Source organism: Notamacropus eugenii, chromosome 2, assembly GCF_028372415.1.
Source record: "Notamacropus eugenii isolate mMacEug1 chromosome 2, mMacEug1.pri_v2, whole genome shotgun sequence".
NCBI lineage: Eukaryota > Metazoa > Chordata > Mammalia > Diprotodontia > Macropodidae > Notamacropus > Notamacropus eugenii.
The window spans coordinates 519927921-519951258 of NC_092873.1; the positions used below are offsets into that span (position 1 = coordinate 519927921).

Below are 23338 nucleotides of genomic sequence, written 5' to 3' on the forward strand. Positions count from 1 at the left end.
TATCTGTAAAATGGGGATAAGGGCACCTACCTCTCAGGGTTGTTGTGAGGATAAAATGAGATAATGCTTTGCAAATCTTAAAGTGCTGTGTAAATGTTAGCTGTTGCTGCTGCTGCTGCTGCTGCTACAGCTAAAACAGTAGCATCTGCCACCAGATCTCTGCTTGGCTTCAGCCCCATCACCACTTGCTGCTGCACCCAGGGTAATCCCTGGCTCTTCAGCTTCCTTTGGAATGTATTCTTCTTGAATTAGATGGTAAGCCCATTGTGGGAAGGGATTGACTTTCCTCTTAATTCTATTCCCAGTCCTTAGCACAGTGCCAGGAATATAGTAGGTGCTTAATAGATGTTTATCATAATGTACATGGGATAGTAGTGGCCAGAGAAGGATATTTTAGTCTTAAAAATAATAGTGATAGCTGGGAAGTTAGCTTATATTTGACCAGTCCCCAAATATTCTTTCTACAACTACTAGTCCTACTGGTTAAGCTTGCTTTATTTTCATCTCACCACCCCTTTACTAATTGCTTCTTAATTGTCGCCAGTCAGATGCCCTATAGGTATCTCAGACTCAGTATATCTAAAATGGAGCTTATTATCTTTCCTTGAACACTTGCATCTCTCCCTAGCTTCCCTGTTATGCTTAAGGGATCACCATCCTCCCAGTTCTTGTGTTCTGAATCTAAGAGCTGTCTTCAGTGCTTGACTTCCTCTCACAACCCCTCCAATGAGTTGCCAAGGCTTGATTCTAACTCCTTTGCAGTTTTCAAATCCCTTCCTTTCTCTCCTGTGGTAGAACCTTCCAAGTTTGCATGGGTGTCATCAGCTACAGCCAGACACACTGTACCTTGACCCCACTTTAGTGATATCATTTTTTTCCTCTTTGAGCATGGACAACAACCAACCAACCTTTATCTCCTCTCACATGATCACCACTCCAGTCATTCTTGGTTTTCAATCTCTTACCTCTCTTTATGGCTTCCAAAATCATCTCCCTAAAGCACACTCTATCCATATCTTAGAATTCTAGGTTCCCTTCAAGACAGCTAATGTCCTGCTTTGCACAGGAACCCATTGCCATTTCCCCCAAGTGTTAATGTTCTCTCTCTTCCTCTCCTCCTCTATGCATTGATATGCTTTGACTTCCACAAATCCACTCAGGAGTGAACAATTTTCAGAAGGCTGGATGTTAGCAAGAAAAGGCACATCAGAGACCATATAGTCAAATCTTCTCATTTTACAGAGGCCCAGACAGGAGAAGGGAAATGTTTCAAAAAAGGATTTGAGTTTGCATATGGATGTGGACATAGCTGTCTCACCCTGGGAATCTGTCCCACCAGGTGCTTCATGAACCCGGATTGTGAATAGTACCTGGGAAAGAATCATAGTTAGATAAGAAGAATTATGGGGATCAATGACAACCTCCTAAGCCACTTGATCCTAAATCACAGCCCTCCAGATGTCCTCTCCACTTTTTAAGGATGCCTTTATCAGCTACACTCTTGGTATGAGAGAAAAATACATTGTATTCTGAGGAACCACCATAATCTCAAAGCCCTTGAAATTGGTTCACAGATCCCTGGAGGAATGTGACTTCTTATATATGCTCAGATTCTCAGAGCAGGAAGGGGCCTTGAAGGTCATCAGGCCCAATAAAAGAAGGGTCTCTTCAACATAATCAGCAAATGGTCATCCAGCTTCCATTTGAAGATGTCTAAGGAAGGAAACAGGGCAGCACATTCTACATAGACAACTCTGATTGTTAGGAAAATCCCCTGACTTCCAGCCTAAATCTGCCTCTCAGCAATTTCCACCAGGCTTGACTCTGTAGGAGCAAGAAGATCAACGATAATCCCTCTTCCTCTTGATTCCTCAAAAACTTGGAGTTAGAGCCCATGCTCCCACCTCCCACCTCTGGTCTAAATGCCCTCAGTTCTCTAACACAGGAAGGGTGGTGGTGGTGGTTGTTTTAATTATCCAATGCGTACTATTTCCCTTTCATTTTTACTATCCAGTAAAGAGAACAGTTCCAGGTCTTGGCAGAAAGAGAAATGGCACTCTTGATCATGAGCTTGGGCTTGCCTAAGAGTCATGGAATGGCCAGACAGCAGGAAAGCATCAAAGGGAAATATCCCACAAGCGTGAGGGGTAACAGATGTCACCTTGTATCAGGTATCAGTAAACAGCCTAGTGAAGGTGGCATATGGCCATGTCCTCCATGCAGACATCCCACTGTCACCAAGAGGCTTCCCAGTGAATCTGTCCACCTGCCATCCCCCAATAAGGACACTTGCTCTTGCATTGTTCCATCTATGCAAACATGCAGCCATAATACAATCCATAAGGGGAAGCCTGCTTTGCTAACAGCTGCTCTAATTCTATTTCCTTTTTCTTTCTTCAAAGAAAATTTAATGTTCACACCATGTACTAGGTTGGTAGCCTTGGGAACTCTGGTACTTGAAATAGCATTCCAGTAAGTACAGAGAGTTTCCTAACCTTGCTGGTTAGTCCCCCTTATCCCTAATTTGGGATTTTGTAGAATCATAGTTTTAAAGCTTGAAGGGACCTTAGAAGCTATGGAATCCAACCTCCTCATTTTACAAGAAAGGAAACTGAGGAAGAGAGGCTAAATGAGTTGGCCAGACAGGATACAGATTATTTATTAAGAGTTTGAAATAATTTTAGAGCCATAGAGGCCAACTCTCTGCCCCCCTTTTAGAAATGAATAAACTGAGAAAACATGGCCAGTAAGTAGCTAAAGGAGGATTTGAACCCAGTACTTCCAACTTCAAGTTTAAAGTCCCTATCCACTATACCAAGCTAAGCTCTGAAAAGTTCCCTGGGTTCTTAGGAGTTCTTCTCAGAGTCCTAAAGTCATTTTTATATCATCTGTAGCCAAAGGACCCTAATCTGAGATCCAGATCAATCCACTTTGGAGCAAAGTTAACGTATCGTCCCCAAGCTACTACCTGGTTTCTTGGTTTACGACAACCTGGGTTGGTGATTTGGGAGTGTGAGCATTGACTCAAGACTCCTCAGTTCCACTGGTGTTCTGAATCACAACAGGGGGTTAGATCAAATGAACTCAGATTCCCTTCCTGCTCTCAGCTGAAAATTCTGTGATATCTCTTGGGTCCTTATGATAGTCTACTCTGCTCTTCTGTTATGGGAAGCATTGTCTATATTGTAGACATCATGGAATAATGGATAGAGCACTATATTTGGAGTAATGAAGATATTAGTTCGAATTCAACATTCAACAATTCTAGTTATGTGAACATGAACCCGTCATTTTGTTTGTCTGACTTCCAGTTTCTGTCAAAAGAATACAGTCGTACCTGCAGCACTTACCTTTCTCGTAGGGTTTTTGTGAGGCTCAAATTGAATAAGGGATATAAAGCACTTTTTGTAAACTTTCGAACCTTATGTAAATGACAGTAATCATATCATCATCATCATCTTCATCACCATGCCTTCTTCAATGGAGTTCAGATAAAAATGTTCCATTCTGCTATTAACTCTTTATATTTAATTTTCCGTGGACTCTTGTACCAGTAGATAAAATTAATCACGTTTTCTTTAATTAAATAAAAGTATGAGGATGTAAGCTTATCTTCTGGAGACTCAATGAAAGTAACTCCAGTAACACAGATGACAAAAGGTCTGATATGTGTGGATTTCATCTTGATCTCACCTGATTTTGATTTCCTCTGATAAGTCTCTATTTCAAAAGCTTTTTTTTTTACCCTCTTTATATCTCTGCTTAGCCCAGCGCTGTGCACATTAGAGATGATTGTTAAATAAGTGAATGAATCACTTAATAACAAGTACTAAAGGTTTTGTTTTGGTTCGGGAAGAGGAGGGGTAGACATGCTCCCTTCCCCAGGAGAATTGTGTGTGTGTGTGTGTGTGTGTGTGTGTGTGTGTGTGTGTGTGTGTGTGTGAATACCCATTCATATGCATATATATGTATATGTGTATATATATACACACATATACACATACAGGCACATACACACAATATACATATATACACATGTATGTATGTATATATATGTGTATATGTGCATATATATGTATTTGTGTATGTATGTATATATGTATACTTCTGTGGTATAATTGGGGAGGCGAAACTATGAGTACTGCTCTGCTTAATGGAAATTAAGAGAAGGAAATTATCATGATGGCCTGAAATAATCAGGAAAATAACTTGAGCCTTGGCTGAAGAAAGTGTCAGTTTGGAATAAGCTGAGTTGGGCCAAGGGCATTACAAATGGGGAAATTATATGTGCTGAGTCACAGAGGCAAGAGCTCACATTGTGTATGGCTGGGACCAAAAGAATTCTGGCTGAACATGAAGGGAGTGTTTGTATTGGGGAGTAGTGGGTTATCCATTGAATAGGGAATGAGACTCTAGATGATGGGGAAGACAGCCATATCTTGACAGTCTAAGGAATTGTAGATTTCATTGGGCATCTTTAAAACTAGAAGATTTATTTGACTACTGTCCTTAGGATAAAATGACTAGCTATATTCTTTTTTGAAAAGAAAAAAGAATAGATTGATACTCCCATAAAAAATAACACTAAGTGCTTCTTCAATGTCACCAATAATGCCTTCTTGTTTGGAAGGAAAGTAGCCTGACCCAAGCTGTAGATTAATTCAGTCTGGGAACAATAATAAATGTTTTATGACTTATCTTCCATGTTTATGAGAGTAGACTGAAATAGAAGGTATAAAATATACTCCAAAAGTGACCTTAGCAAGAGGGAGGCTGCAGTCACTGTGCTATGTACTTCTGTAAAGGATGGAACAAAGTCAAGGGTCTTGACAATGTTCAGCTCTCACATACAGTCATCATGATGAGAAGTATTCAGACCCTCTATCCCAAGACAACACAGACATTTTCACATCACAGGCCATCACAAGGGACAAACCATTCAACCCATTTGGCTCCAGGTCACCTCCCTATCAGGTGAGGCTTGGATGCGGGAGTAATGGATGATGGAGGAATTGTAAGTAAGAGTTCCACTGAGACATCAATGGCCATTTCACCTGCCAGGACTGATTGGAAGGGAATACAAGGTTGGAGAGAAGTACTTGGTTAGAAACTTGGATTTTCATGCTAGTATTCAACTTCATAAATTGGCCAATCTTGAAGGTCTCTGAGAGAGAAAGCCAAAGGCAATCTTGAAGTCAACCAGTATGTCTACCAAGGGACTGGGACATACTGGCTGAATTTAGGGAGTGGTTACAGAAGAGACACTGGCCCTACTCTCAAGGAGTTTATACTCTACTCCCCTGCTCCCCAATACCAAACTGAACCATTGTTTGTTCATTTTCAGAGAGCACAGATGACATCAGAAAGGTGATGTCTTGAGTTGCAAGTGTTTTGGATTAAGTGAGGCAGGGTTGTGCAAAATGACCAACCTCACTCTCTCCTCTGGAACCATTTGAGTCCAGCGGCAAAATATAGATCAAGATGACTGGAGATGACTGGCCCCAAATACAGTGGGAGACCTTGGATTTTTTAACCTGAGGTCTTTCCAAAATCTCAATTTGTCTGAGGCCGCACCCATTCAGTGATTAAGGGTGGGTAAAAAAAAAAAAATGAGGCAAAAAGAAATGGCCTCTTTTGCCTACTCAAAAAAAAAAAAAATCAATCTGGCAGGGAAATACCCTTAGGGTTTCTGGCCAGAACAGAAACAAATGCTTTTTATATTCACTCTGAACCATCAAAACTCAAAGCAATGTCCAAGTGAGACTTGGGCTGGGACCTGTTGATGGCCAATCAGTGAGAGCCAGAGCTTAATGGAGAACGATGAAAAAAGCTAAAAAAGCGTTCATCTAATACAGTCCTCTGATTTTACAGGGCTTACATGAAACTCAGGGAGAAGTGACTTACCCAAGGTGACACAGAGGCAGTCAAGATCCAAGGTGGGCAGGATTTAAACTCAGACCTTCTAACTTTTCATACACTGGGTTAATATGAGGATCAGAGAGCTGTTGTGAGACCCTAATGTGATAGTGGAAGGAAAGCATGCTGCAAACCTTAAAATGTTCTATAAATGTCAGTTCTCATCTTTCTTATTCCCTGTGCCTGAGATACCCTGCTCTCCCCTCTTTGCTTCTTACATTGTTCTAGGTTTTGTGCATAAGCTCGCACAAATAGAATAGAAGCTTTTGGAGATAGGAACTTTCACTTTGGCTCTGTATCCTCAGGGATACAAGTGCCCAGTTCCTTGTGTGATGTAACCATTTCATATATATATGAGTATATATTTGTATTCAGCATTCTTTCTCCCTAACAAAATAAGTGTAAATTTTTTGAGACCAGAACTGTTTGATTTTTGTGTTCAGAACCTAGTACAGTCCACTCAGCGCTAGTTGAATTGAGCTTCTTTGCATTAATGAATAAGCTGAATGGTCATTGGTGATGATGGGAGGACCCATCCAGGAACAAGCACCAAGGCCCTTTTGTACCTCCCATGCTAGCTCCTTTCAGATTTTCTTTATCAGTGTTTGCTTTTCTTGACAATAGACAGTGTGACGAGGAAGTTGAAGCCTCTGGCCCCTGGCCCCTTCCACGTGCTATGGAACCAGTAATCCTAGTCACTGATTCTCAGAGACTAATTTTCCATCAGGACATTTGAACTCTTACTATGTCAGCAGAGAGGATCAGACTGTTCTATGAGGATGGACTGTGAGAACAGGCTAAAATATCTCCCCCCACCCCATTTTTTTTTGGTAAATATTTCAAAGGGCATTCCTGATTACTGTGGGGATTTCATGCTAGCTGTTGGGATTAGTGAGGTTCACCTTCTTGGCTCCTGAGTGTCCTTGGGATGGACACACACATACAAACACACACACACACACTACTGTTTTCCCATTGCCCTACAAAGGAGTCAAATATTCATAAAATTTTTTGTTTTGAGGTTACTTTTTAATAGTTACAAAGGACCTCAAAGGTCATCTGATCATTTTGTTGGACCTGAAATAGAATCCCCCAGATGGAGTGGGAGGGGGGGGCTGTCAGGTAGTGGCACAAGATGAGTTCCTTATTCAACTGGATGAACTTGTAAGACATAAAACTTGATGCAAGCATCTGAAGAGCCCCTTCATAGAGATGAACTTATACCTTGACACTTTATGAATTGGCTTCAGAAGTTAAGCCTGCCCCCTTGATTGGGTGACTGAAGCTCAGGAGAACAGACTTTGATCAAAAGAGCTCCACCCACCCTGTAATCTACATGATGGAGCTGTGAAATAACATCCTTTTCTTTTTTCTTTTCTTTCCATGTGCTTGATCTTCTTAGGATTTCCAGACTAACATGTAATAAGGGGTGAGGTTGGGGTGGGGAGTTTTTTTTGAGAAAAAGCTAACCCCCCCAAAAAACCAAAAAGCAAAAAGCAACTTCCCAGAAGTACATGCCAAATAGCCTGTGTTTGCCCAACTCAGCCTGAAAGTAAAGTTCCTAGACCAAAATTAGATTAGATCTAGGTCTATATGAACCTGGAGCCCATGCAGGGGCAAGAGGGTAGAAGGTGGAAGGGAGGGGAGAGGACAATATATGTGAGGGATCACAATCATAAAATCAAGGAAATATATCTTGCTCCAAATCCGTTATTCTTTCAATTGTAATTTTACCCTCTGAAAGGGAAAAAAATGGAAGAATCCATCAGGTAGCTGTGGGGGAAAGTATGCTCTAGTTCAGGTATTAGAACTGCCTCTTAAGACAGAAGGTAGAAATTCTGGAACATTCCCCTTCCAAAGATTTCACCAAGGAAAAAAGGAAATAAGCATTGATTAAGTGCTTGCAATGTTCCAGGCAGGCACTTTACAAATATTTCGTTTGTTCTCACAACACTGGGAGGTAGGTGTTATTATTATCCCCATTTTACAGGAATGAGGAAACTGAGGCAGACAGAGGTTAAATAACTTGCCCATGGTTGCACAACTAATCAATGTATTAGTCTAGATGTGAATATAAGTTTAATTAAAATTAGAAGCCAGTTTGATTCCATGTCCCACACTGTATTCAGTAGGCTGTAGGTTGTAGATGACTGAAAAGGAGACATCTAGATGTGTAGCAAGACTGAAACACAAGAGATGACCAGTCCTCATACCACACTGGCACCTGTGAGTCAGCCTCTGAAGATAATTAGGTCCCCTCCTGGGAAATCTTCTAGGAAAGCCTGGATCTCCAGTTGTCAGGGATGTCCTAGAGAGATTTTTTGTGGTATCACATGCTTCTTAGCTACCTTTCTAGTCTGGAATTGGGTGATTCCATGATTCCTGATTCCTGTCTAGGCTTCTCTCCCCTTCCCCAAGCTACCCTACAAGAGACCCTTAGAAAGGGAGGATAACCAGGTCATGTTGCCTTGCAGTCCAACCCTTTCACTCTACAAATTTAAAGAAATAAAAAAGAAGAAGCAGCAGCAGCAGTCACAGCATCTCAGGGAAAGATGATAGAAAACTAATGAGTGGCCCAGCCAGGACTGATATTCAAACAAAGTACACAGTGATGGAATTCACGTGTTTCTTTCTTACAGTTTTCACTCTCTTGGATTTGTTCCTTGACCATAAAGTGGAAGTCATGAAACACCACAAGACGTCTTCCAGTTCCTCAAATCTCATCTTATGGATCTTGTCCTCCTTCCTGTCCCCAAGGAGCAGCCCATAATAAACAAGGTGCAAGACTGACTTCAGCATATCAGGAAAGCACTTTAAGTTGTCATTTTATGAGTATTTTAACTCCTAAAACTTGATATGAAAAGAACCCAAATGCCTGATGGGACTTTCCCAAGGCCACCTGGCCTTAGATTTAAGAGGCAGCATTAAAGGACCACAGAACAAAAGCAGGAAGTACCCTAAGAGGCTGCTTAGTCCAAGTTTTCCATTTTACAGGTGGAGAAACTGAGGTCTAAGGGCATGAAGTGACTTGTCAAAAGTCTCACAAGCAGTCAGTATCATAGGTAGGATTTGAACCCAAGCCTTCTAACTCCACAGCTATTGGCCTTTTCATGGTACCACACAGTTTCCTTCCAGATCAGCATATTTTAAAAATAATAGTAAATCTGTCTTTTCCTCGGAGCTTGCTGATTTGGCCACAAAAGTAGAAGCCAGGAAATACCACAAGAGGACTCTGAGTTCCCCATATCTACTGTTTATGAAGCTCCCACTTCTTCATCACCATCCCAGGGAAAAAAAGGAGAAGGCATTATAAGCAAGGGCACTTTGTTTGTGACATGGCTTATTCGACTGACTTTACCAGGTGCTCATTAACAATAATAGCATTCATGGTGCCATCCAGCATCTGTTACCTCCACGGATGCCTCCTACCCTGGACACGCTCTGTGACATTAGGTGGGTAGTTGGGAGGACATTTACAAAGTGGATGGATCATAGGATCTGAGATCAAGAATGGGAAAGAAACTCTGGAGCATTCTAGAATGTTTCTAGAAAGGAATTCAGAAGATATCCAGAGCAGAGGGGTCAGACATGCAGCCCGGAGAACAGACAACAAGATCAAAATGTAACTGGAAAATATTGAACAAAAGAAATAAGTATTTAATAGGATGTAACATATTATGTGGTCTTCTATGTTAGTATGCAGCTGGCAGGGATCTAGAGACATGTCCTTATTTGACATTTCAGGACACTGAGTCCCAAGGAAGTTTGGTCACTTTCTTCATTTTATTCAGGAGGGTGGGGACTAAGGAGACTAGAGACCATTCCAGAATGTGGAAGGAAGTAATAATGACTAAGTTGGAGAAGGGACTCAAGGCTGTGCTCAGATATTGAAAGGGCTGTCATGTGGAGCTAGGATTCAAATTGCTCTGCTTGGCCAAATAGGAAGAAAGGATGTAATTATTATCTCCATTTTTCACAGATGAGAAAGCTGAGACAGAAGTTAAATGACTTGCCCACTATCACAAAGCTAATGTCTGAGGCCAGATTTGAACTCAGGTCTTCCTCGCTCCAAGTCTAGTCCTCTCTCCACTCCAAAAATGGAGCTAGGTAGCATTACTACCTAGCAAGTGCTGCCCTAAGCACTTGGGATACAAATACAAGCAAAGATGTTCCCTGCCCTCAGAGAGTTTCCATTCTCATGGTAGAGATACCACATAGTGAAGATATGGGAGATTCCAAGAGAGCAGAATGCAAAGCTGAAGTGGGGAGGCAGGGGGAAGGACTAGGATGATGACTGAGCAAAGCCAGCCTATTAACATGGCCAGCAAGTGGCCTGGAGGCCTGGTTTGGGGTAAAATCAAGCAAAAGCTCATCAGTCAGAGCTGGGGTATGGAGGGTCATGAGGGGTATGGAGGTCCTCCTCATCGATGTCGATAGTGCAGGAAGCAGGTTTGGAAATGGCTGAGAAATAATGTGGAGAACAGGAAGTGGCACTGGAATCCTGGTTCCAGTCAAGAGAAGGTGAGGCAGGTGACCTAGGGGCAGAGTCCAAGGTTGTGGTCAGGTGGGAAGAAATGATGATGATGGCTAGATTACAAGAAAATTGTCAGAAGATGGTCAGGAAATGGTGACATTTCCTTAAACAATGCAGCTCAGAACCACCTAGTGGGAACTTGACAATGTCCTCCCATAAGATCTCCATCTGAGTCCACCCAACATTCTGACAATTCTCCTCATTCTCAGTGAAAGGATACCATTGAAGCTTATGAGTTGTCCATTGGTCATCCTTCATCTCGTCCCATGGCCAGTCCAGACTCTGTTCCAATTCTCCATTTCTTCACTGATATCGTTTGCTTTGGTTGTCTTTCATAATTTCTTCTTTGGAATGTGTTATAACTAAGAAGTGAGCAGAAGAAGAGAGCAGGATGTGAACTGACTGTGGGAAATCATAAAGGTCTTTGAATAACTCTGAATTTCTCCTTGAAACAAAGATCCTTCTCTTTTATGCCAATATTCTACCAGTGACATCATTTATCTTCAAGACATGGAACACTCTAGTCCCCAAAGAATTGAAAATAAGGATCAAGAGAGCACCAGAGAGGTTCATGCTGAGGATAAACTCCTACTTTGAAATTGGCTTTGAAGCTTGAAAAGTGCTTTGCACACATAACTTCATGAAATAGGGACTGTTATCATCATATTACAGCTGAGCAAACTGAGATTCATAGAGAGCGACTGAGAAAGAAAAGTGACACAGTGGATAATGTACTAGACTTGGAGTCTGGAAGACTTGAGTTCACATCCTGATTCAGACACTTAATGTAATGTGTGAGCCTGGGCAAGTCAGTTAGCTTTCTCTCAGTCTCAGTTTCCTCATTTGAAAAATTGAGGTAACAACAGTTTCTACCTCTAGGAGTGTTGTGAGCATCAAACCAGATAACATATAATGGATGTAGGGCAGCTAAGTGGTCAGTGGGCAGAATGCTGGCACTAACTGTGTGACCCTGGGCAAGACATTAACCCTTTTTGTCTCAGTTTCCTCATCTGTAAAATGGGGTGGAGAAGGAAATGACAAACCACTCCTGTGTCTCTGCCAAGGGAATCTCAAGAGATCTTAAAGAGTCAGACATGACTGAAAAGAGCTAAACAACACAGTTATTATTTGTTATTATAATTACCATTCTTGATTATAGTTATTGTTATTATTATTATTAATTATGGTTATTATTATAATTACTGTTATCTCTGACACTTGAGTCTAGAAGTTTATTTATTTAGGAAAGAGCAGACATTAGAACCAAGGGTGTTTCTAATTTCATTAGTCATGGGGAGGGAGAGAAGGAGAAAGAGCACTCCTGTAGAACTCTCCCCCCACCAGCTCCAGCTGCACCCCTCTTCAACCCCACTATGCAAAGGAGGAGGATGACACTACAGGAGTGGCATACTCAAGGCTCTAAAGCTGGCAAGGGGGAAAGCCAAAACTCAACTCCAGGCGTTTTTGAGCCAGGCAGCCTCTGTCCACATTAGCACATTGGGTTCTGAAGAGTGGACATGTGCAAACTTAGGAACTCTCCTGGCTGCCTCTGCAGCAGGGTGAAGGCGGGGTTTTTGCTGCTGAAAAACAGAGCTGCATTTTCCAGAGTTCTTAATCCATTCCCTTTCACCCAGTCTATGTTTATGTTATTGCATGTTTCTGTTTAAAGAGAATTTTCTTTTTATAAGAACCAAGCAATCCCAATGAGTGTGTGTGTGTGTGTGTGTGTGTGTGTGTGTCTGTGCCTGTGCCTGTGCCTAATGCTTGACTCTGTACTTAGGAATCTTCAGTCAAGAGGCCCAAGAATCCAATTCAATAAGCGTTTATTAAACACCTAATATGTGCTAGGTACTGAGAATTAAAAGGAAAATAAAATCTCACCACAAAGAAGTTCCATTTTATTGGTGGCTCATCACCAAAAACACAGTAGATGGACACAAAGAAAATTCTAGGTTCTGGCATTATCATTTCAGACGAGAGAGAGCCCTGATAGGGAAATAGGAAAAAAGCTCATGTAGGTGGTTGTACCTAAGCTGTGACTGGAAGGAGGCAGAAGGGAGGGAGAACATTCCAAGTGTGGGGCACAGTCCGTACAAAAGCAGGAAGGTGGCGGATCGAGTGTCACTTACCGGGAACAGTAAGCAGGCCAGTTTGACTGGACACAGAGTGTGATTGGCATGAGTGGAAACATAGCTGGGAGTCACACTGCTAAGCGCTTTCAATGCCAGGCTAAGACGGTGGAGTTATAGCCCAAGGGCAATAGGAAGTCACTGAAGTTTTTGGAAGAGAGGAGTAATGTCGTCTCATCCGCATTTTAAGGTTATCAAAGGAATGTGAAACCTGTAGGAGGGATGTTTTAAATGGCTATTATTCCTCCACTGATTCTCATAGTCATGTGAATTTGGCCACCAAATACAAATGAAATACACGTACAGATATACTTAAACTGTATGTTTATAAAGATCTTCATCCTGGCCCTTTCTGTTTTCCATTCTACTTATACACATTTTATGATCCAGGTACACTAGCCTTTTTTATTGTTGTTTAGTCATGTCCAGCTCTTTATTGATCCCATTTGGGACTTTCTTGGCAAAGATCCTGGAGCGGTTGGCCATTTCCTTCTTCAAATCATTTTCCAAATGAGGAAACTGAGGCCAACAGGGTAAAGTGACTTGACCAAGGCCACACAACTAGTAAGTATCTGAGGCTGGATTTGAATTTAGGAAGGTGAGGTTTCCAGATTCTAAGCCCAGTGCTAAATGCACTATGGCACCACCTAGTGCCCTTGGCCTCTTTACAGTTTCTTAAATAGGACAAGACCATCTTTCAGCCCCCTGGCTTAGCAGTCACTGGCTGTCCCCCATGCTTTGAATTCTCTGATCTTCATGTATCATCACCCCCTTTTAAAAATCTAAGTTCCTTGAAGGAAAGGACATGAGGGTAGCTGGATTCAAACCCTGCCTCTCACACACTGTCTGTGTTGCCCTGGGCACAGGGCTCTTGTCTGACTCTCAATGAGTTAGGTAGCTCTCTAAGACTGTAAGATGAAGAGGTGTAGACCCACACTGGTAGACAGAGTTCCTTCACCTGGAAATCTCCTATCCTAATGAAATTACAAACCCAGTCTCTACCCCCTATTCTTAGAACTTAGCATACTGCCTGCTGCTGAACTAAGCTGCCAAACCCAATAAGTGATTAACAATTCCTTTTTTCATTCATTTGTTCATCTCTAAGATCCCTTCCAGCTCCAAGTTTTAGGGTTTCCAAGGTTCCTTCTTGTACTAAGATTTGGAGATTCCATGAGACGAACCGCCGACCAACTTGGCTGTCTTGCCCAATTAATCCTCATTGGCTGGCTTGTTTTTATTCCTTAGAAATCAGGTTCTGTTCTGCCTCTGCACAGATCTATCATGGGAGAAGCAAAGTTTCTGCTTTGGACTTTTGATTGACTCAAATCAGCGATCTGAAATAAGTGCGTTTCTGCCCAGGCGTCCTGAGATTGTTCTAGTGGCTGACAAATGAGCGGCCTCCCTCTCAGCAGGGATTAGTGCTTTTACTTGCATTAAAAAGGAAATTAATAATTGTCTTTGAGATACTGAATTGTTCGTAGCTCCTGTAATAAATGACACAGTGTCTGCCTCTCAGGCTGCTGCTGCTTTTAGGGCTTCCTTCTAAATCTACCTCGACTCTGCCCAGCGTCCTTTTCCATGCTCCTTCTCCCCTCCTCCTTTCCAGTCTCTCATGAAATTGCTCATCTTTGCAATGGTGCCACCTTCTGGAAATGGGGGAACATGCCATGGACTGGAAGAGCTCTTCATGTCTAGGTTATGCTTCCCTTTCTTTTAGAAATTTTGGAAGAAATGCCTAATATTTGAGACAGAATTTGGGATGAGGAGAAAGAGGATAAATGGAAGAGAAAGTGGTGTGGGTCAGAAGTCATTCTTCTCTCTGGGCTTCATTTTCCTTCTTTGTGAAATGGGAGTGTTGGAGTCATTCGATAATCCTTTAGCTTCACAAATCCAGAGTCGTAAGAGACTTAGAGGTTGTCCTCGCAGTGTATTAAAACTGACTACCCCATGAGCTGATTTACGCCTCAGAAATCACCAAATGCTGCAAATCACGGCTTAATGGATTGCTCTGTTGATTGTCTAGACTTAAGAGAGTGATGAATGAAGGCTAATAAATGTAGATTAAAGTGAAAGGTATGTCCTGCATGGTGGTATAACAGATAGAGCACTGGGCTAGGAATGAGGAAGACTCATCTTCCTGAGTTCAAATCTGTCCTCAGACACTCACTAGCTGTGTGACCCTGGGCAAGTCACTTAGCCCTGCTTGCCTCAGTTTTCTCATCTGTAAAATGTTCTGGAGAAAGAAATGACAAACCACTCTAGTATCTCTGCTAAGAAAACCCCAAATGAGGTCGTGAAGAATAAGACATGACTGAAACAACTGAATAGCAGCAAATGTCTTGCATGCTCCCCCCTCACACACACTCCTTACCTCCAGAGAACTGATCATTAATCATTTACCAGCCCACTTCTGATTATATTCCAATCCTTTCATTTTACAGAGGGGGCAAATGGAAGCCCAGAATGGTGAAGGGATTTAGAGAGTGGTCAATCTAGGGCAAGAAGGAAACTCAGCTATTACTCCCTCCTCCAACCCTCTCATTTTACAGAGAAAGAAACTGAGGGTCCTAGAGGTAAAATGACTTGAGGTCACTGAGATAGTGTCAGGCAAGTTTTGTACTCAGATACCTTCAGGGTCAAAGCTTTTTCAAATATATCACCCTGAGGAATGGTCTCTTATGAACCCAATACTCTACCCTTTCTTTTAAAAATTACCTGTTTTTATGGCTACCATTTGTTTTACATCCCATTTGTTTCTAAGTATATCCCTTTCCCTGCTCTGTCCAGTAAGCAAACAAAGATGAAAAAAGAAAGAAAGAAAAAAAGGTATTTCAAATCTCTGGCCAACACATCAAACATTTCTGCCAGTACAGCCAATATTTTACATTGCGTTCTGTCCCCTTGTGTTCAATGAAGAGAGAGAGATACATTTTCTCAATTCTTCTCATCTTACATTATGATTCCAAGAAACTCTACAAGGAACAAAGAAAGGGAAGGACAGCGATTGAAAATGGTGTGTCTCCTCTTTAAAGTAAATGTGTGTGGGATTATAGAAAGGGTATTAGTCTGTACGCCAGTGTTAGCTTTACCATTAAGCTCAGTTTCCCCATCTGTAAAACTGGATAATGAGTTGTCTTAACCACTGATAATGTACATGAGGGTACTTGGTATCTATGAAACATGACCTATGCATGCATTCTTTAAGGTGCGAGCCGTGGCAGCTGGAGGATTAATAATACCTAACATTTATCTAGATTATATGAAGATTGATAAAGCACATTACCCACAATATCATATTCATCCTCACTCCGAGGATGTAAGGTGTTATTACTATCCCTCTTTAACAGGGAGAAAAGGGAGGCAAGGTAAAAGATCTGTCCAGGATCACCTAACAAGAAAGTTGATGGCAGAGTAATGCTCGATCCATGGCACCACCTAGTGACTGGTTGAGGAACGATCACCTGGCTGCATGTCCTCCATAACATGCCACTGAAGTAGATAAAGGTGTATTGAGGAAATAGCAAAATAAATAAAAATTCAATAGAAGATAGAAAATGTTAATATGTGGTTAACTCAATGCTTTGGGGGCCCTGTTTCTATTTGAGTTAGATGCTTGTTTTGATGATCCAAGAGTCATTTCCTTTTATTTTCCTCCATGGACTGCTTTGCTGAGCCCTCCAGCCACCAGTGGGGACCTCTCAAAGCTCTGAGCAAATGTCCTAATTCATCAGTGACCTGAGCAATGGTCTCCTTCCCCGTCACCTCTCCTTCCCCTCCTAGTAGCAGGTTCAGTCCATCAAGCCTGAGTCGCTTTATTCCACAACAGATGGATATATCCCAGGTGGCCATTTCTCATACATACTTTTCCTTAGATGGCATAGTCAGAGCATTCCTAAAACAGACCACAACATGCAGTGACGATACTGTGATGCACCTTTAAGGGATAAAAATGTTGCTCAAGATAGTAGCAAGCATAGTACTAAAGTGAACCTTTCTTAAATCTCAACGGTCATCTACAGATAATCATGATTAAAAATAATAACAATAATAGTATTTTTATGTAGGTTTAAGGTTCACAAAGTGCTTTGTGAATATTATCTCATAGCTCCTCACAACAGCCCTGAGATGCAGGAGCCTTTACTATTCCCATTTTACAGGTAATGAAACTGAGGTAGGCAGGTTGATCGACTTGCTTGACTTTGATTGAACTCTGCTTTAATTTGGGTAGATTCAGGAGCAAAATATGTGCCTGGCAGAGTCCGTGGGTCAATTCAATACACAAACTGAACTCGTATCACACAATTACCAACGGCCTGAGGCTGGATTTGAACTCATATCTCCCTGACTCCAGGTCCAGCACTCTCTCCACTTTCTGCCAGGGATGGGCTGATAAATGTTTAACAAGTACCTCTCTTGTCAGGAATAAACAAACGAATGAGTGAATATATACATATATGTATACATATATGTACAATAACATACTCTTAGGTTGAATAGATATTATTACCATTTTCTCCATCACTTTCTTAAGTCTAGGCTAGAGTTACAGTGAACACAACAACCCACAAGTCCTCCCTTGCAGAGTATGCCAGTTTCTGAGGTGTGAATTTTGCCATCTGAGAGAGTCAGTAAGAGTAGACTCTGCCCTCTCCTGCTGTCCACTCACACTTCAGAAGTGTTGGGAAGGACCTTAGCTAAGGAGCGTCAGCACCAGCTGTGGGAACTATGGGTATTCTCCAGAAGGCCAGCCTCTAAAAGTAAAGAGACAGAAAAAATAAAGGATAGGAAAACAAACTCAGTCATGAGTCATTGGACCTCTCTTGATGTAACCACTTGGTTTATGTCTCAAACAAGCTAAGGGTAGGAGAATGGATGATGCTCTTTGACTGAACTCTGCTCTAACTTGGGTAGATTCAGGAGCAAAATATGTGCCTGGTGGAGCCCGAGGGTCAATTCAATATACAAATTGAACTTGCGTTTACCAAGTCGGTGATGATTTGTTACTGCTTCTGAATTCGTCTTGCACCTTTGTCAAGATGAAAAAGATGGTGTTTGTCAGGGACTTGCCTCTTCCAAAGACACAGAAGAGCACAGAAGTAGAAATGGGTGCATGTTTGTCCTTGCCGATGAACACCCATGTCGGTGTATGTCCAGTCAGGTGGGAGCATCAGCATGAGGAAGGAGCACTGAGCTTAGAGTCAGCTAAAGGCAATGGGATTCATTAGCTTGGCGAAAGAAAGGCTGGAACCTTGACGAGGGGCTAGTTATTTTATTTGATCCCCGTGGAAGTGGAGAAGAAGTGAGTTTCTCAGTTAGATATGGGGAAAATGTTCCTAATAATTAGAACTGTCTGGAGTGGAGCAGGCTGCCTCCAAGGGTGCCATTTTCTTCCTCCATACAGGTCTTTGAGCAGAGATGGGATGTCTATTTGTTGAGTATGTTGTGGGGTGGGAGGAGAATCCTTTGGGTGTGAGTTGGAATAGATAGCTGGTGACATCCCTCCTAAGAATTTCATGACTTGTGTTTGAGTTCCAGCTCTGACCCTTACTTAATAACTGTTGTTGAATCCTTTCAGGTGTGTCCCACTCTCTGTGACCTCATTTGGGGTTTTCTCGACAAAGATACTGAAGTGGTTTGCCATTTTCTTTTCCAGCTCATTTCACAGAGGAGGAAACTGAGGCAAGCAGGGTGGAGTGACTAACCCAGGGCTGCATAGGCAGTAAGATGAGTCCTCATGACTCCACTCCCTGCATTCTGCATTATGGCCGCCTAGCCACACACTTAGTAACTGTGGGAACTTAAAAACCCAGATGCATTCTTATCGTCTCCTCATATGGAATGCAAACTCCTTAAAAATACTGATTATTTCATTTCTTTGTATTTGTATCTCCAACACTTAGTATTATGCCTGGTACACAGGCGTTTAGTAAATACTGTTGCTTTTCAATTGGTAAGCGTCTCTAAGTCTTAGTTTCCTGATCCACAAAATGGGGCCTTTCATATTTGCACAGAGTTGCTATGAGGAAAGTCCTTTGTGAAACTTAATTAACCCTAACCCCACTTGTGTAGGGAGAGGAGTTTAGAATTGTAATTTATTCCTGGTGGGACTTCCCAGGACTTGACTTCAAGTCTTTCTGACCCTAAGGACAGTTCTCTATTGACTATACAACCCAGTCCCTAATTTCTCCTCTTTTTTACAGAAGGGGAACTAAGGCTCAGAACAGCGATCTTGGTTAAGGTCACACATGAAATCAGAACATCATAGAATTCAGAGCTTGAAGGGAACCTTAAAGGTCATCTAGTCCATCTCCTTCATTTTACAGATGAGTAAACTGAGGCTCAGAGTAGGGAATTCACCTTACATTCAGTAGTTAGTGAGTAAAAGCACTGCAGATTTCAGAACTGGAAAGTCCTTCAGGGGCCATCAAATCCACCCCGCCCCCTCATTTTACAGTTGAGGAAACTGAGGCCCAGGAGTTTGGGCACACTCAAGGGCACACAGATATAAAGCATCAAAGATAGTACCTGAACCCTAGCCCTCTGACCTGAGAGCCTGAACTCTTCCTTCCCTACAATGGTGATCCCAAACTCTTGTGTTGTTGAGTAACTGAGGCCCAGGGTGGGGAAATGACTTGTCCAAGGTCACATAAGCAAGTCTTGGAGCTGGGACTCAAATCCAGATCCCTTCCCTTTAATTCTGCAATCTTTCAGCTTTAACAGCCTCCCTGACTTACACTCTTGCTGTTTTAATCATTTTCTAGAAAGGGGAAAATACAAAATCACTGTGGACAATCTTTAGGGTTAGAACATCTGGCCCATGATAAGGAAAGAGTGGCCTTCTTTCACATCTAAACTGGTAGGCTTAGAGGACACTCTGGTACAATGGGCGCTAGGTGGTGCCATAGTGCATAGAGCACTGGACTTGGAATCCCAAATAATCTTCCTGAGTTCAAATCTGACTTCAGACACTTACTAGCTGTGTGACCCTGGGCAAGTCACATCACCCTGTTTACATCAGTTTCCTCATCTGTAAAGTGAACTGGAGAAGGAAATGGCAAACCATTCCAGTATCTCTGTCATGAAAATCCCAAATGGGGTCTCAAAGAGTTGGACACAACTGAAAAATGACTAAACAGCAACATGGCACAATGAATAAAGAACTCAGGACTGGGCGTCAGTCAAGATGCATTTGTTAATGCCTACTATGTGTAAGGGACTGCGTTAGGTGCCAGTGTTTAACACATTCAAATGAAGAGGGACAAATAGAGATACAAAGGGGTAGGAATATGAAGAAAGACAAAAGCATGGTCCTGCTTCAAGGGCTCACATAATCTTAGCTATTCAGATACTTCCAACTTCTACGATGCTAGACAAATCACTTCTTCTCTCCTGTCCTCAGTTTCCCATCTGTAAAATGAAGGGATCTCTAAGCTTCTGTTCAGTTCTAAATCTCAGATGATTGGTCCCTGGGGAGTGTAAAGCCATTCCAGATAGCACGTCACCCAGCCTACAGAAAAGCCAACGCCTCCACCTCATGGCTCAGGGCTGAGACAGGGTGAGCCCAGTGACGAGAAGGAGACAGGGGACGAAGTGGGCATCATTGATGATCAGCAGCAAGTGCAGCGTGTGCTGGGGAGGATCTGGGGCTGACCTTTGCAGGACTGCCCCCATTGAGAACTGGGTTACTGGCTCAGGCTCCAGGGAAGGCTTTGGACAGCCTTTGTGGCTGAACAAGAGGCCACTTCTGACTGTACTCAGTGTGCTGTGCTAAGTATAAACCCAAACAGGGCCAGGAATGAATGGAGTCCCACAGACTGCTCTGCTCAGTCACGGCGGGGCTGCCCAGCACAGGGCACAACACTATGGCCTGTCTGTTCTTGGGGGAAGATTTTTAACACTTGGCCTGCAAAGGGCCGAGTGTCTTGTGAAACCACCTAGTTGTATTTTTAATGTGCCTCATTATTGAATGGATTCAAATATAGAATGAGCATTTTGGAACTGGAAAGGGCCCTAGGGATAATAGAGACACAGGACCAGAATGCTACAAGTGTGGTAGGATGGAAGGGGCTGGTCCTCGAGTCAGCAGAAAATTGGTTTTAAGGCCAATTGAACCTGAGTTCAAATCCAGCCTCAGCTATTTACCCAGCTGTGTGACATTGGGAAAGTCACCTAACTTCTATTTGCCTCAGTTTCTTCACTATTAAATGGGGGGAATAATTACCCTTTACCTTCCAGCATTGTTGTGAGGGCCAAATGAAATGATATTTGTAAAAGGCTTAGCACGGTGCCTGACACATAGTAGGTGCTTAATAAATTTCACCCTGACACATAAACTGTATGGTCATGGGCAGATCTGAGACAGCTAGGTGGTGCAGTGGATAGAGTGCCCAGCCTGGAGTCAGGAATACTCATCTTCATGAGTTCAAATGAGCCTCAGACACTTAGTAGCTGTGAGACCCTTGTCAAGTCACTTCACCCTGTTTACCTCAGTTCCCATCTCTAAAATGAGCTGGAAAACGAAATGGCAAACCACTCTGCTGAGTATCTCTATCAAAAAAACCCACATGGGGTCACAAAGAGTCAGACACAGCTGAAATGATCAAACAACAGGAGCAGCTTACTTTAACTCTCTCAGCCTCAGTTTCCTTAGCCGTAAAATGGGAGAAATGGGATGATGGGTCATGTGTTAGGCTTATAGGCAAGAAAATTTAGGTCTACCAGTTATGTCTGTGTGACCCGAGGCAAATCATTTGACTTCTCTGTACCTCAAACAACTCCCAATTACTTAATTATCTACCAAGGCATGTAGTAAGCACACTGGCTAAATCACAGATCCTTTGAAACTCTAATAACAGCTATGGTGCCTTTGTGTATCTGAGTAATAACATTTGTATTCCCTGCCTTGTAGAGTTGTTTCTGACATGTGCAGGGCTAAAAGGGACTAATGCGTGTAAATATTTTTCAAATGCAAATATTAGTAATTATTAGTAGTAGCAATTGCTATTACTAATATTAATGTTATTAATCATTAATATAATTAATATTATTACTCATTAACATATTATTAATGTATATGAAGTGAGTCTTATACCTTAAAATAGTCTACTACTATCCAGGACAACACCCTCATTTTACAGAGAAGGAAACTGAGGTTCGGAGAAGGGCAATGACTTCTAGGATTGTAGATCTATTTAGAGCTAGAAGGGACTCTACAGACCATTGAATCCAACCCAATTCATTTTGCACATGAGGAAAAGAAGCTGAGTGGCTCAAAGTCACACAGAGTCAGGACCAGAACCCAGATCTCCTGCCTCACTCTGTTTATGTCCTACCTATCCCCACTGTGTGACTTCTCACACCATCTTTGGTGTGAAATCCCTTCATTTTAAATAGATTCCTTCCATCTCCCTTCTCTGTATCTGGTGGAGTCTTGCCTTCCCTTCAAGACTCACCACAGATGCCTCCTTCTCCAGGAAGCCTCCACTTGCCCTCCTGACAGACCAAAGTGACCTTTCCTCCGACAGTCCTCATTGTAGAATTACACACTCCCCTTTGCCCCCTATTAAGTCCCTGTGTTGTATTATACTTATTTGTAGATATCACATCCTCTCACCTCATTAGCTTCCCAAGGGCAAGGACTGTGTTGTTTTACATTTTCCATGGGAGGTGAGAAATTGTCTATGGTTTTCTACATGGGGAGAACAGGGTGCTTGAAAGGGGCACAGCGTTTGATTCTGTGTCGAGCCTACACATCATTCCCAGTGACTTCTATGGGTTTTGTTTTGCTTTTTAACCATTCTGAAGTCTCACTGCTATGTTTTCTGTTAAGCAGTGATTGGCTTTCCTGTTAATTATATGTGTTTAGAGAGCACTGTCTCTCCTTCCGGACTCGCTCCATTTTCATTCTGGTTTTCAGGATCCAGCCGATCATACCCAACATGTTCAAGTAGCCCTTGGCTGGCTGGATTTTCACTGGATCACTCTATAATTTTAATGTTCCTTTTCTTCTATTTCACTTCCTGGATCCTCCCCTTTGTTGATGGATGGGTCCCCCCATTACTAGGGTCCAAGGCTGTCTCAGCCTCCTCACCTTGGGAGATACAAGGTTGACAATTTCGTCCCTCCTCGGAGTGCCCTCACAAGGGATAGGACTGGTTCCTATTGGGCACTGGTTTCCTTTTCTTCCAGCCTATCTCAGTCACTCTTGTCCTGGCAGTGGGACAGCAGTGAGGTATCCCTCCCCTTGCACTGGTCTCTACAAAAGGATAGAAGGAAGTGTGCTGGTGTTGCTAAAACTGGGCATGTAGGCCAGTGAGGGAGAGGTTCTGAGGGAGCTTTCTAAGGATTAGATTTCTCTAGTGTTAATTAAATAAATTCACTTTGCTAGGCATTTCAGCTTTCTCTTGTGGATTTAGCTGCATTACTTGTGGTACATAATTCCTATTCTGGGAGGCCAGGGTGGGTGGAGGCTTGAAGTGGTTTGGAGAGTGACTAATCCATCATCTTGTGATCACATGACCTAGACTCTCTCCCACCAGACTCCCTCGGTGGCCAGATCTAGTGACCTTTCCTCTGTCCTCTTCTTTCCTGACCTCTCTGTAGCCTTTGGTACCTGTTGTCTATTCTCATCCTATATACTGTTTACTCTGAGTATCTAAAGACTTCTCTCCTCTCCTCTTTCTCTCTGTTCTCTCTCTCTCTTTCTTTCTCTATCTCCCCCTCTCTCTCTTTCTCTTTCTCTCTTTCTTTCTCTCTCTCT

General features: G+C 42.4%; 1 protein-coding gene across 14 annotated transcripts in view; it reads left to right on the top strand.

Annotated features, from left to right (window-relative positions):
• Window positions 1-23338, top strand: part of FGGY (FGGY carbohydrate kinase domain containing) — a 537121-nt gene that overhangs the window by 458044 nt on the left and 55739 nt on the right. Inside the window, exon 15 of one of the 14 annotated variants that reach the window (XM_072649653.1) lies at window positions 8556-21562. The exons of the other annotated variants lie outside the window; for them this stretch is intronic. Within the exon in view, the coding sequence (XP_072505754.1) occupies window positions 8556-8603 (48 nt within the window). The 3' untranslated portion in view covers window positions 8604-21562. Of the gene's footprint in view, window positions 1-8555; window positions 21563-23338 lie in introns of those variants that run through there. 14 annotated transcript variants of the gene reach the window in all.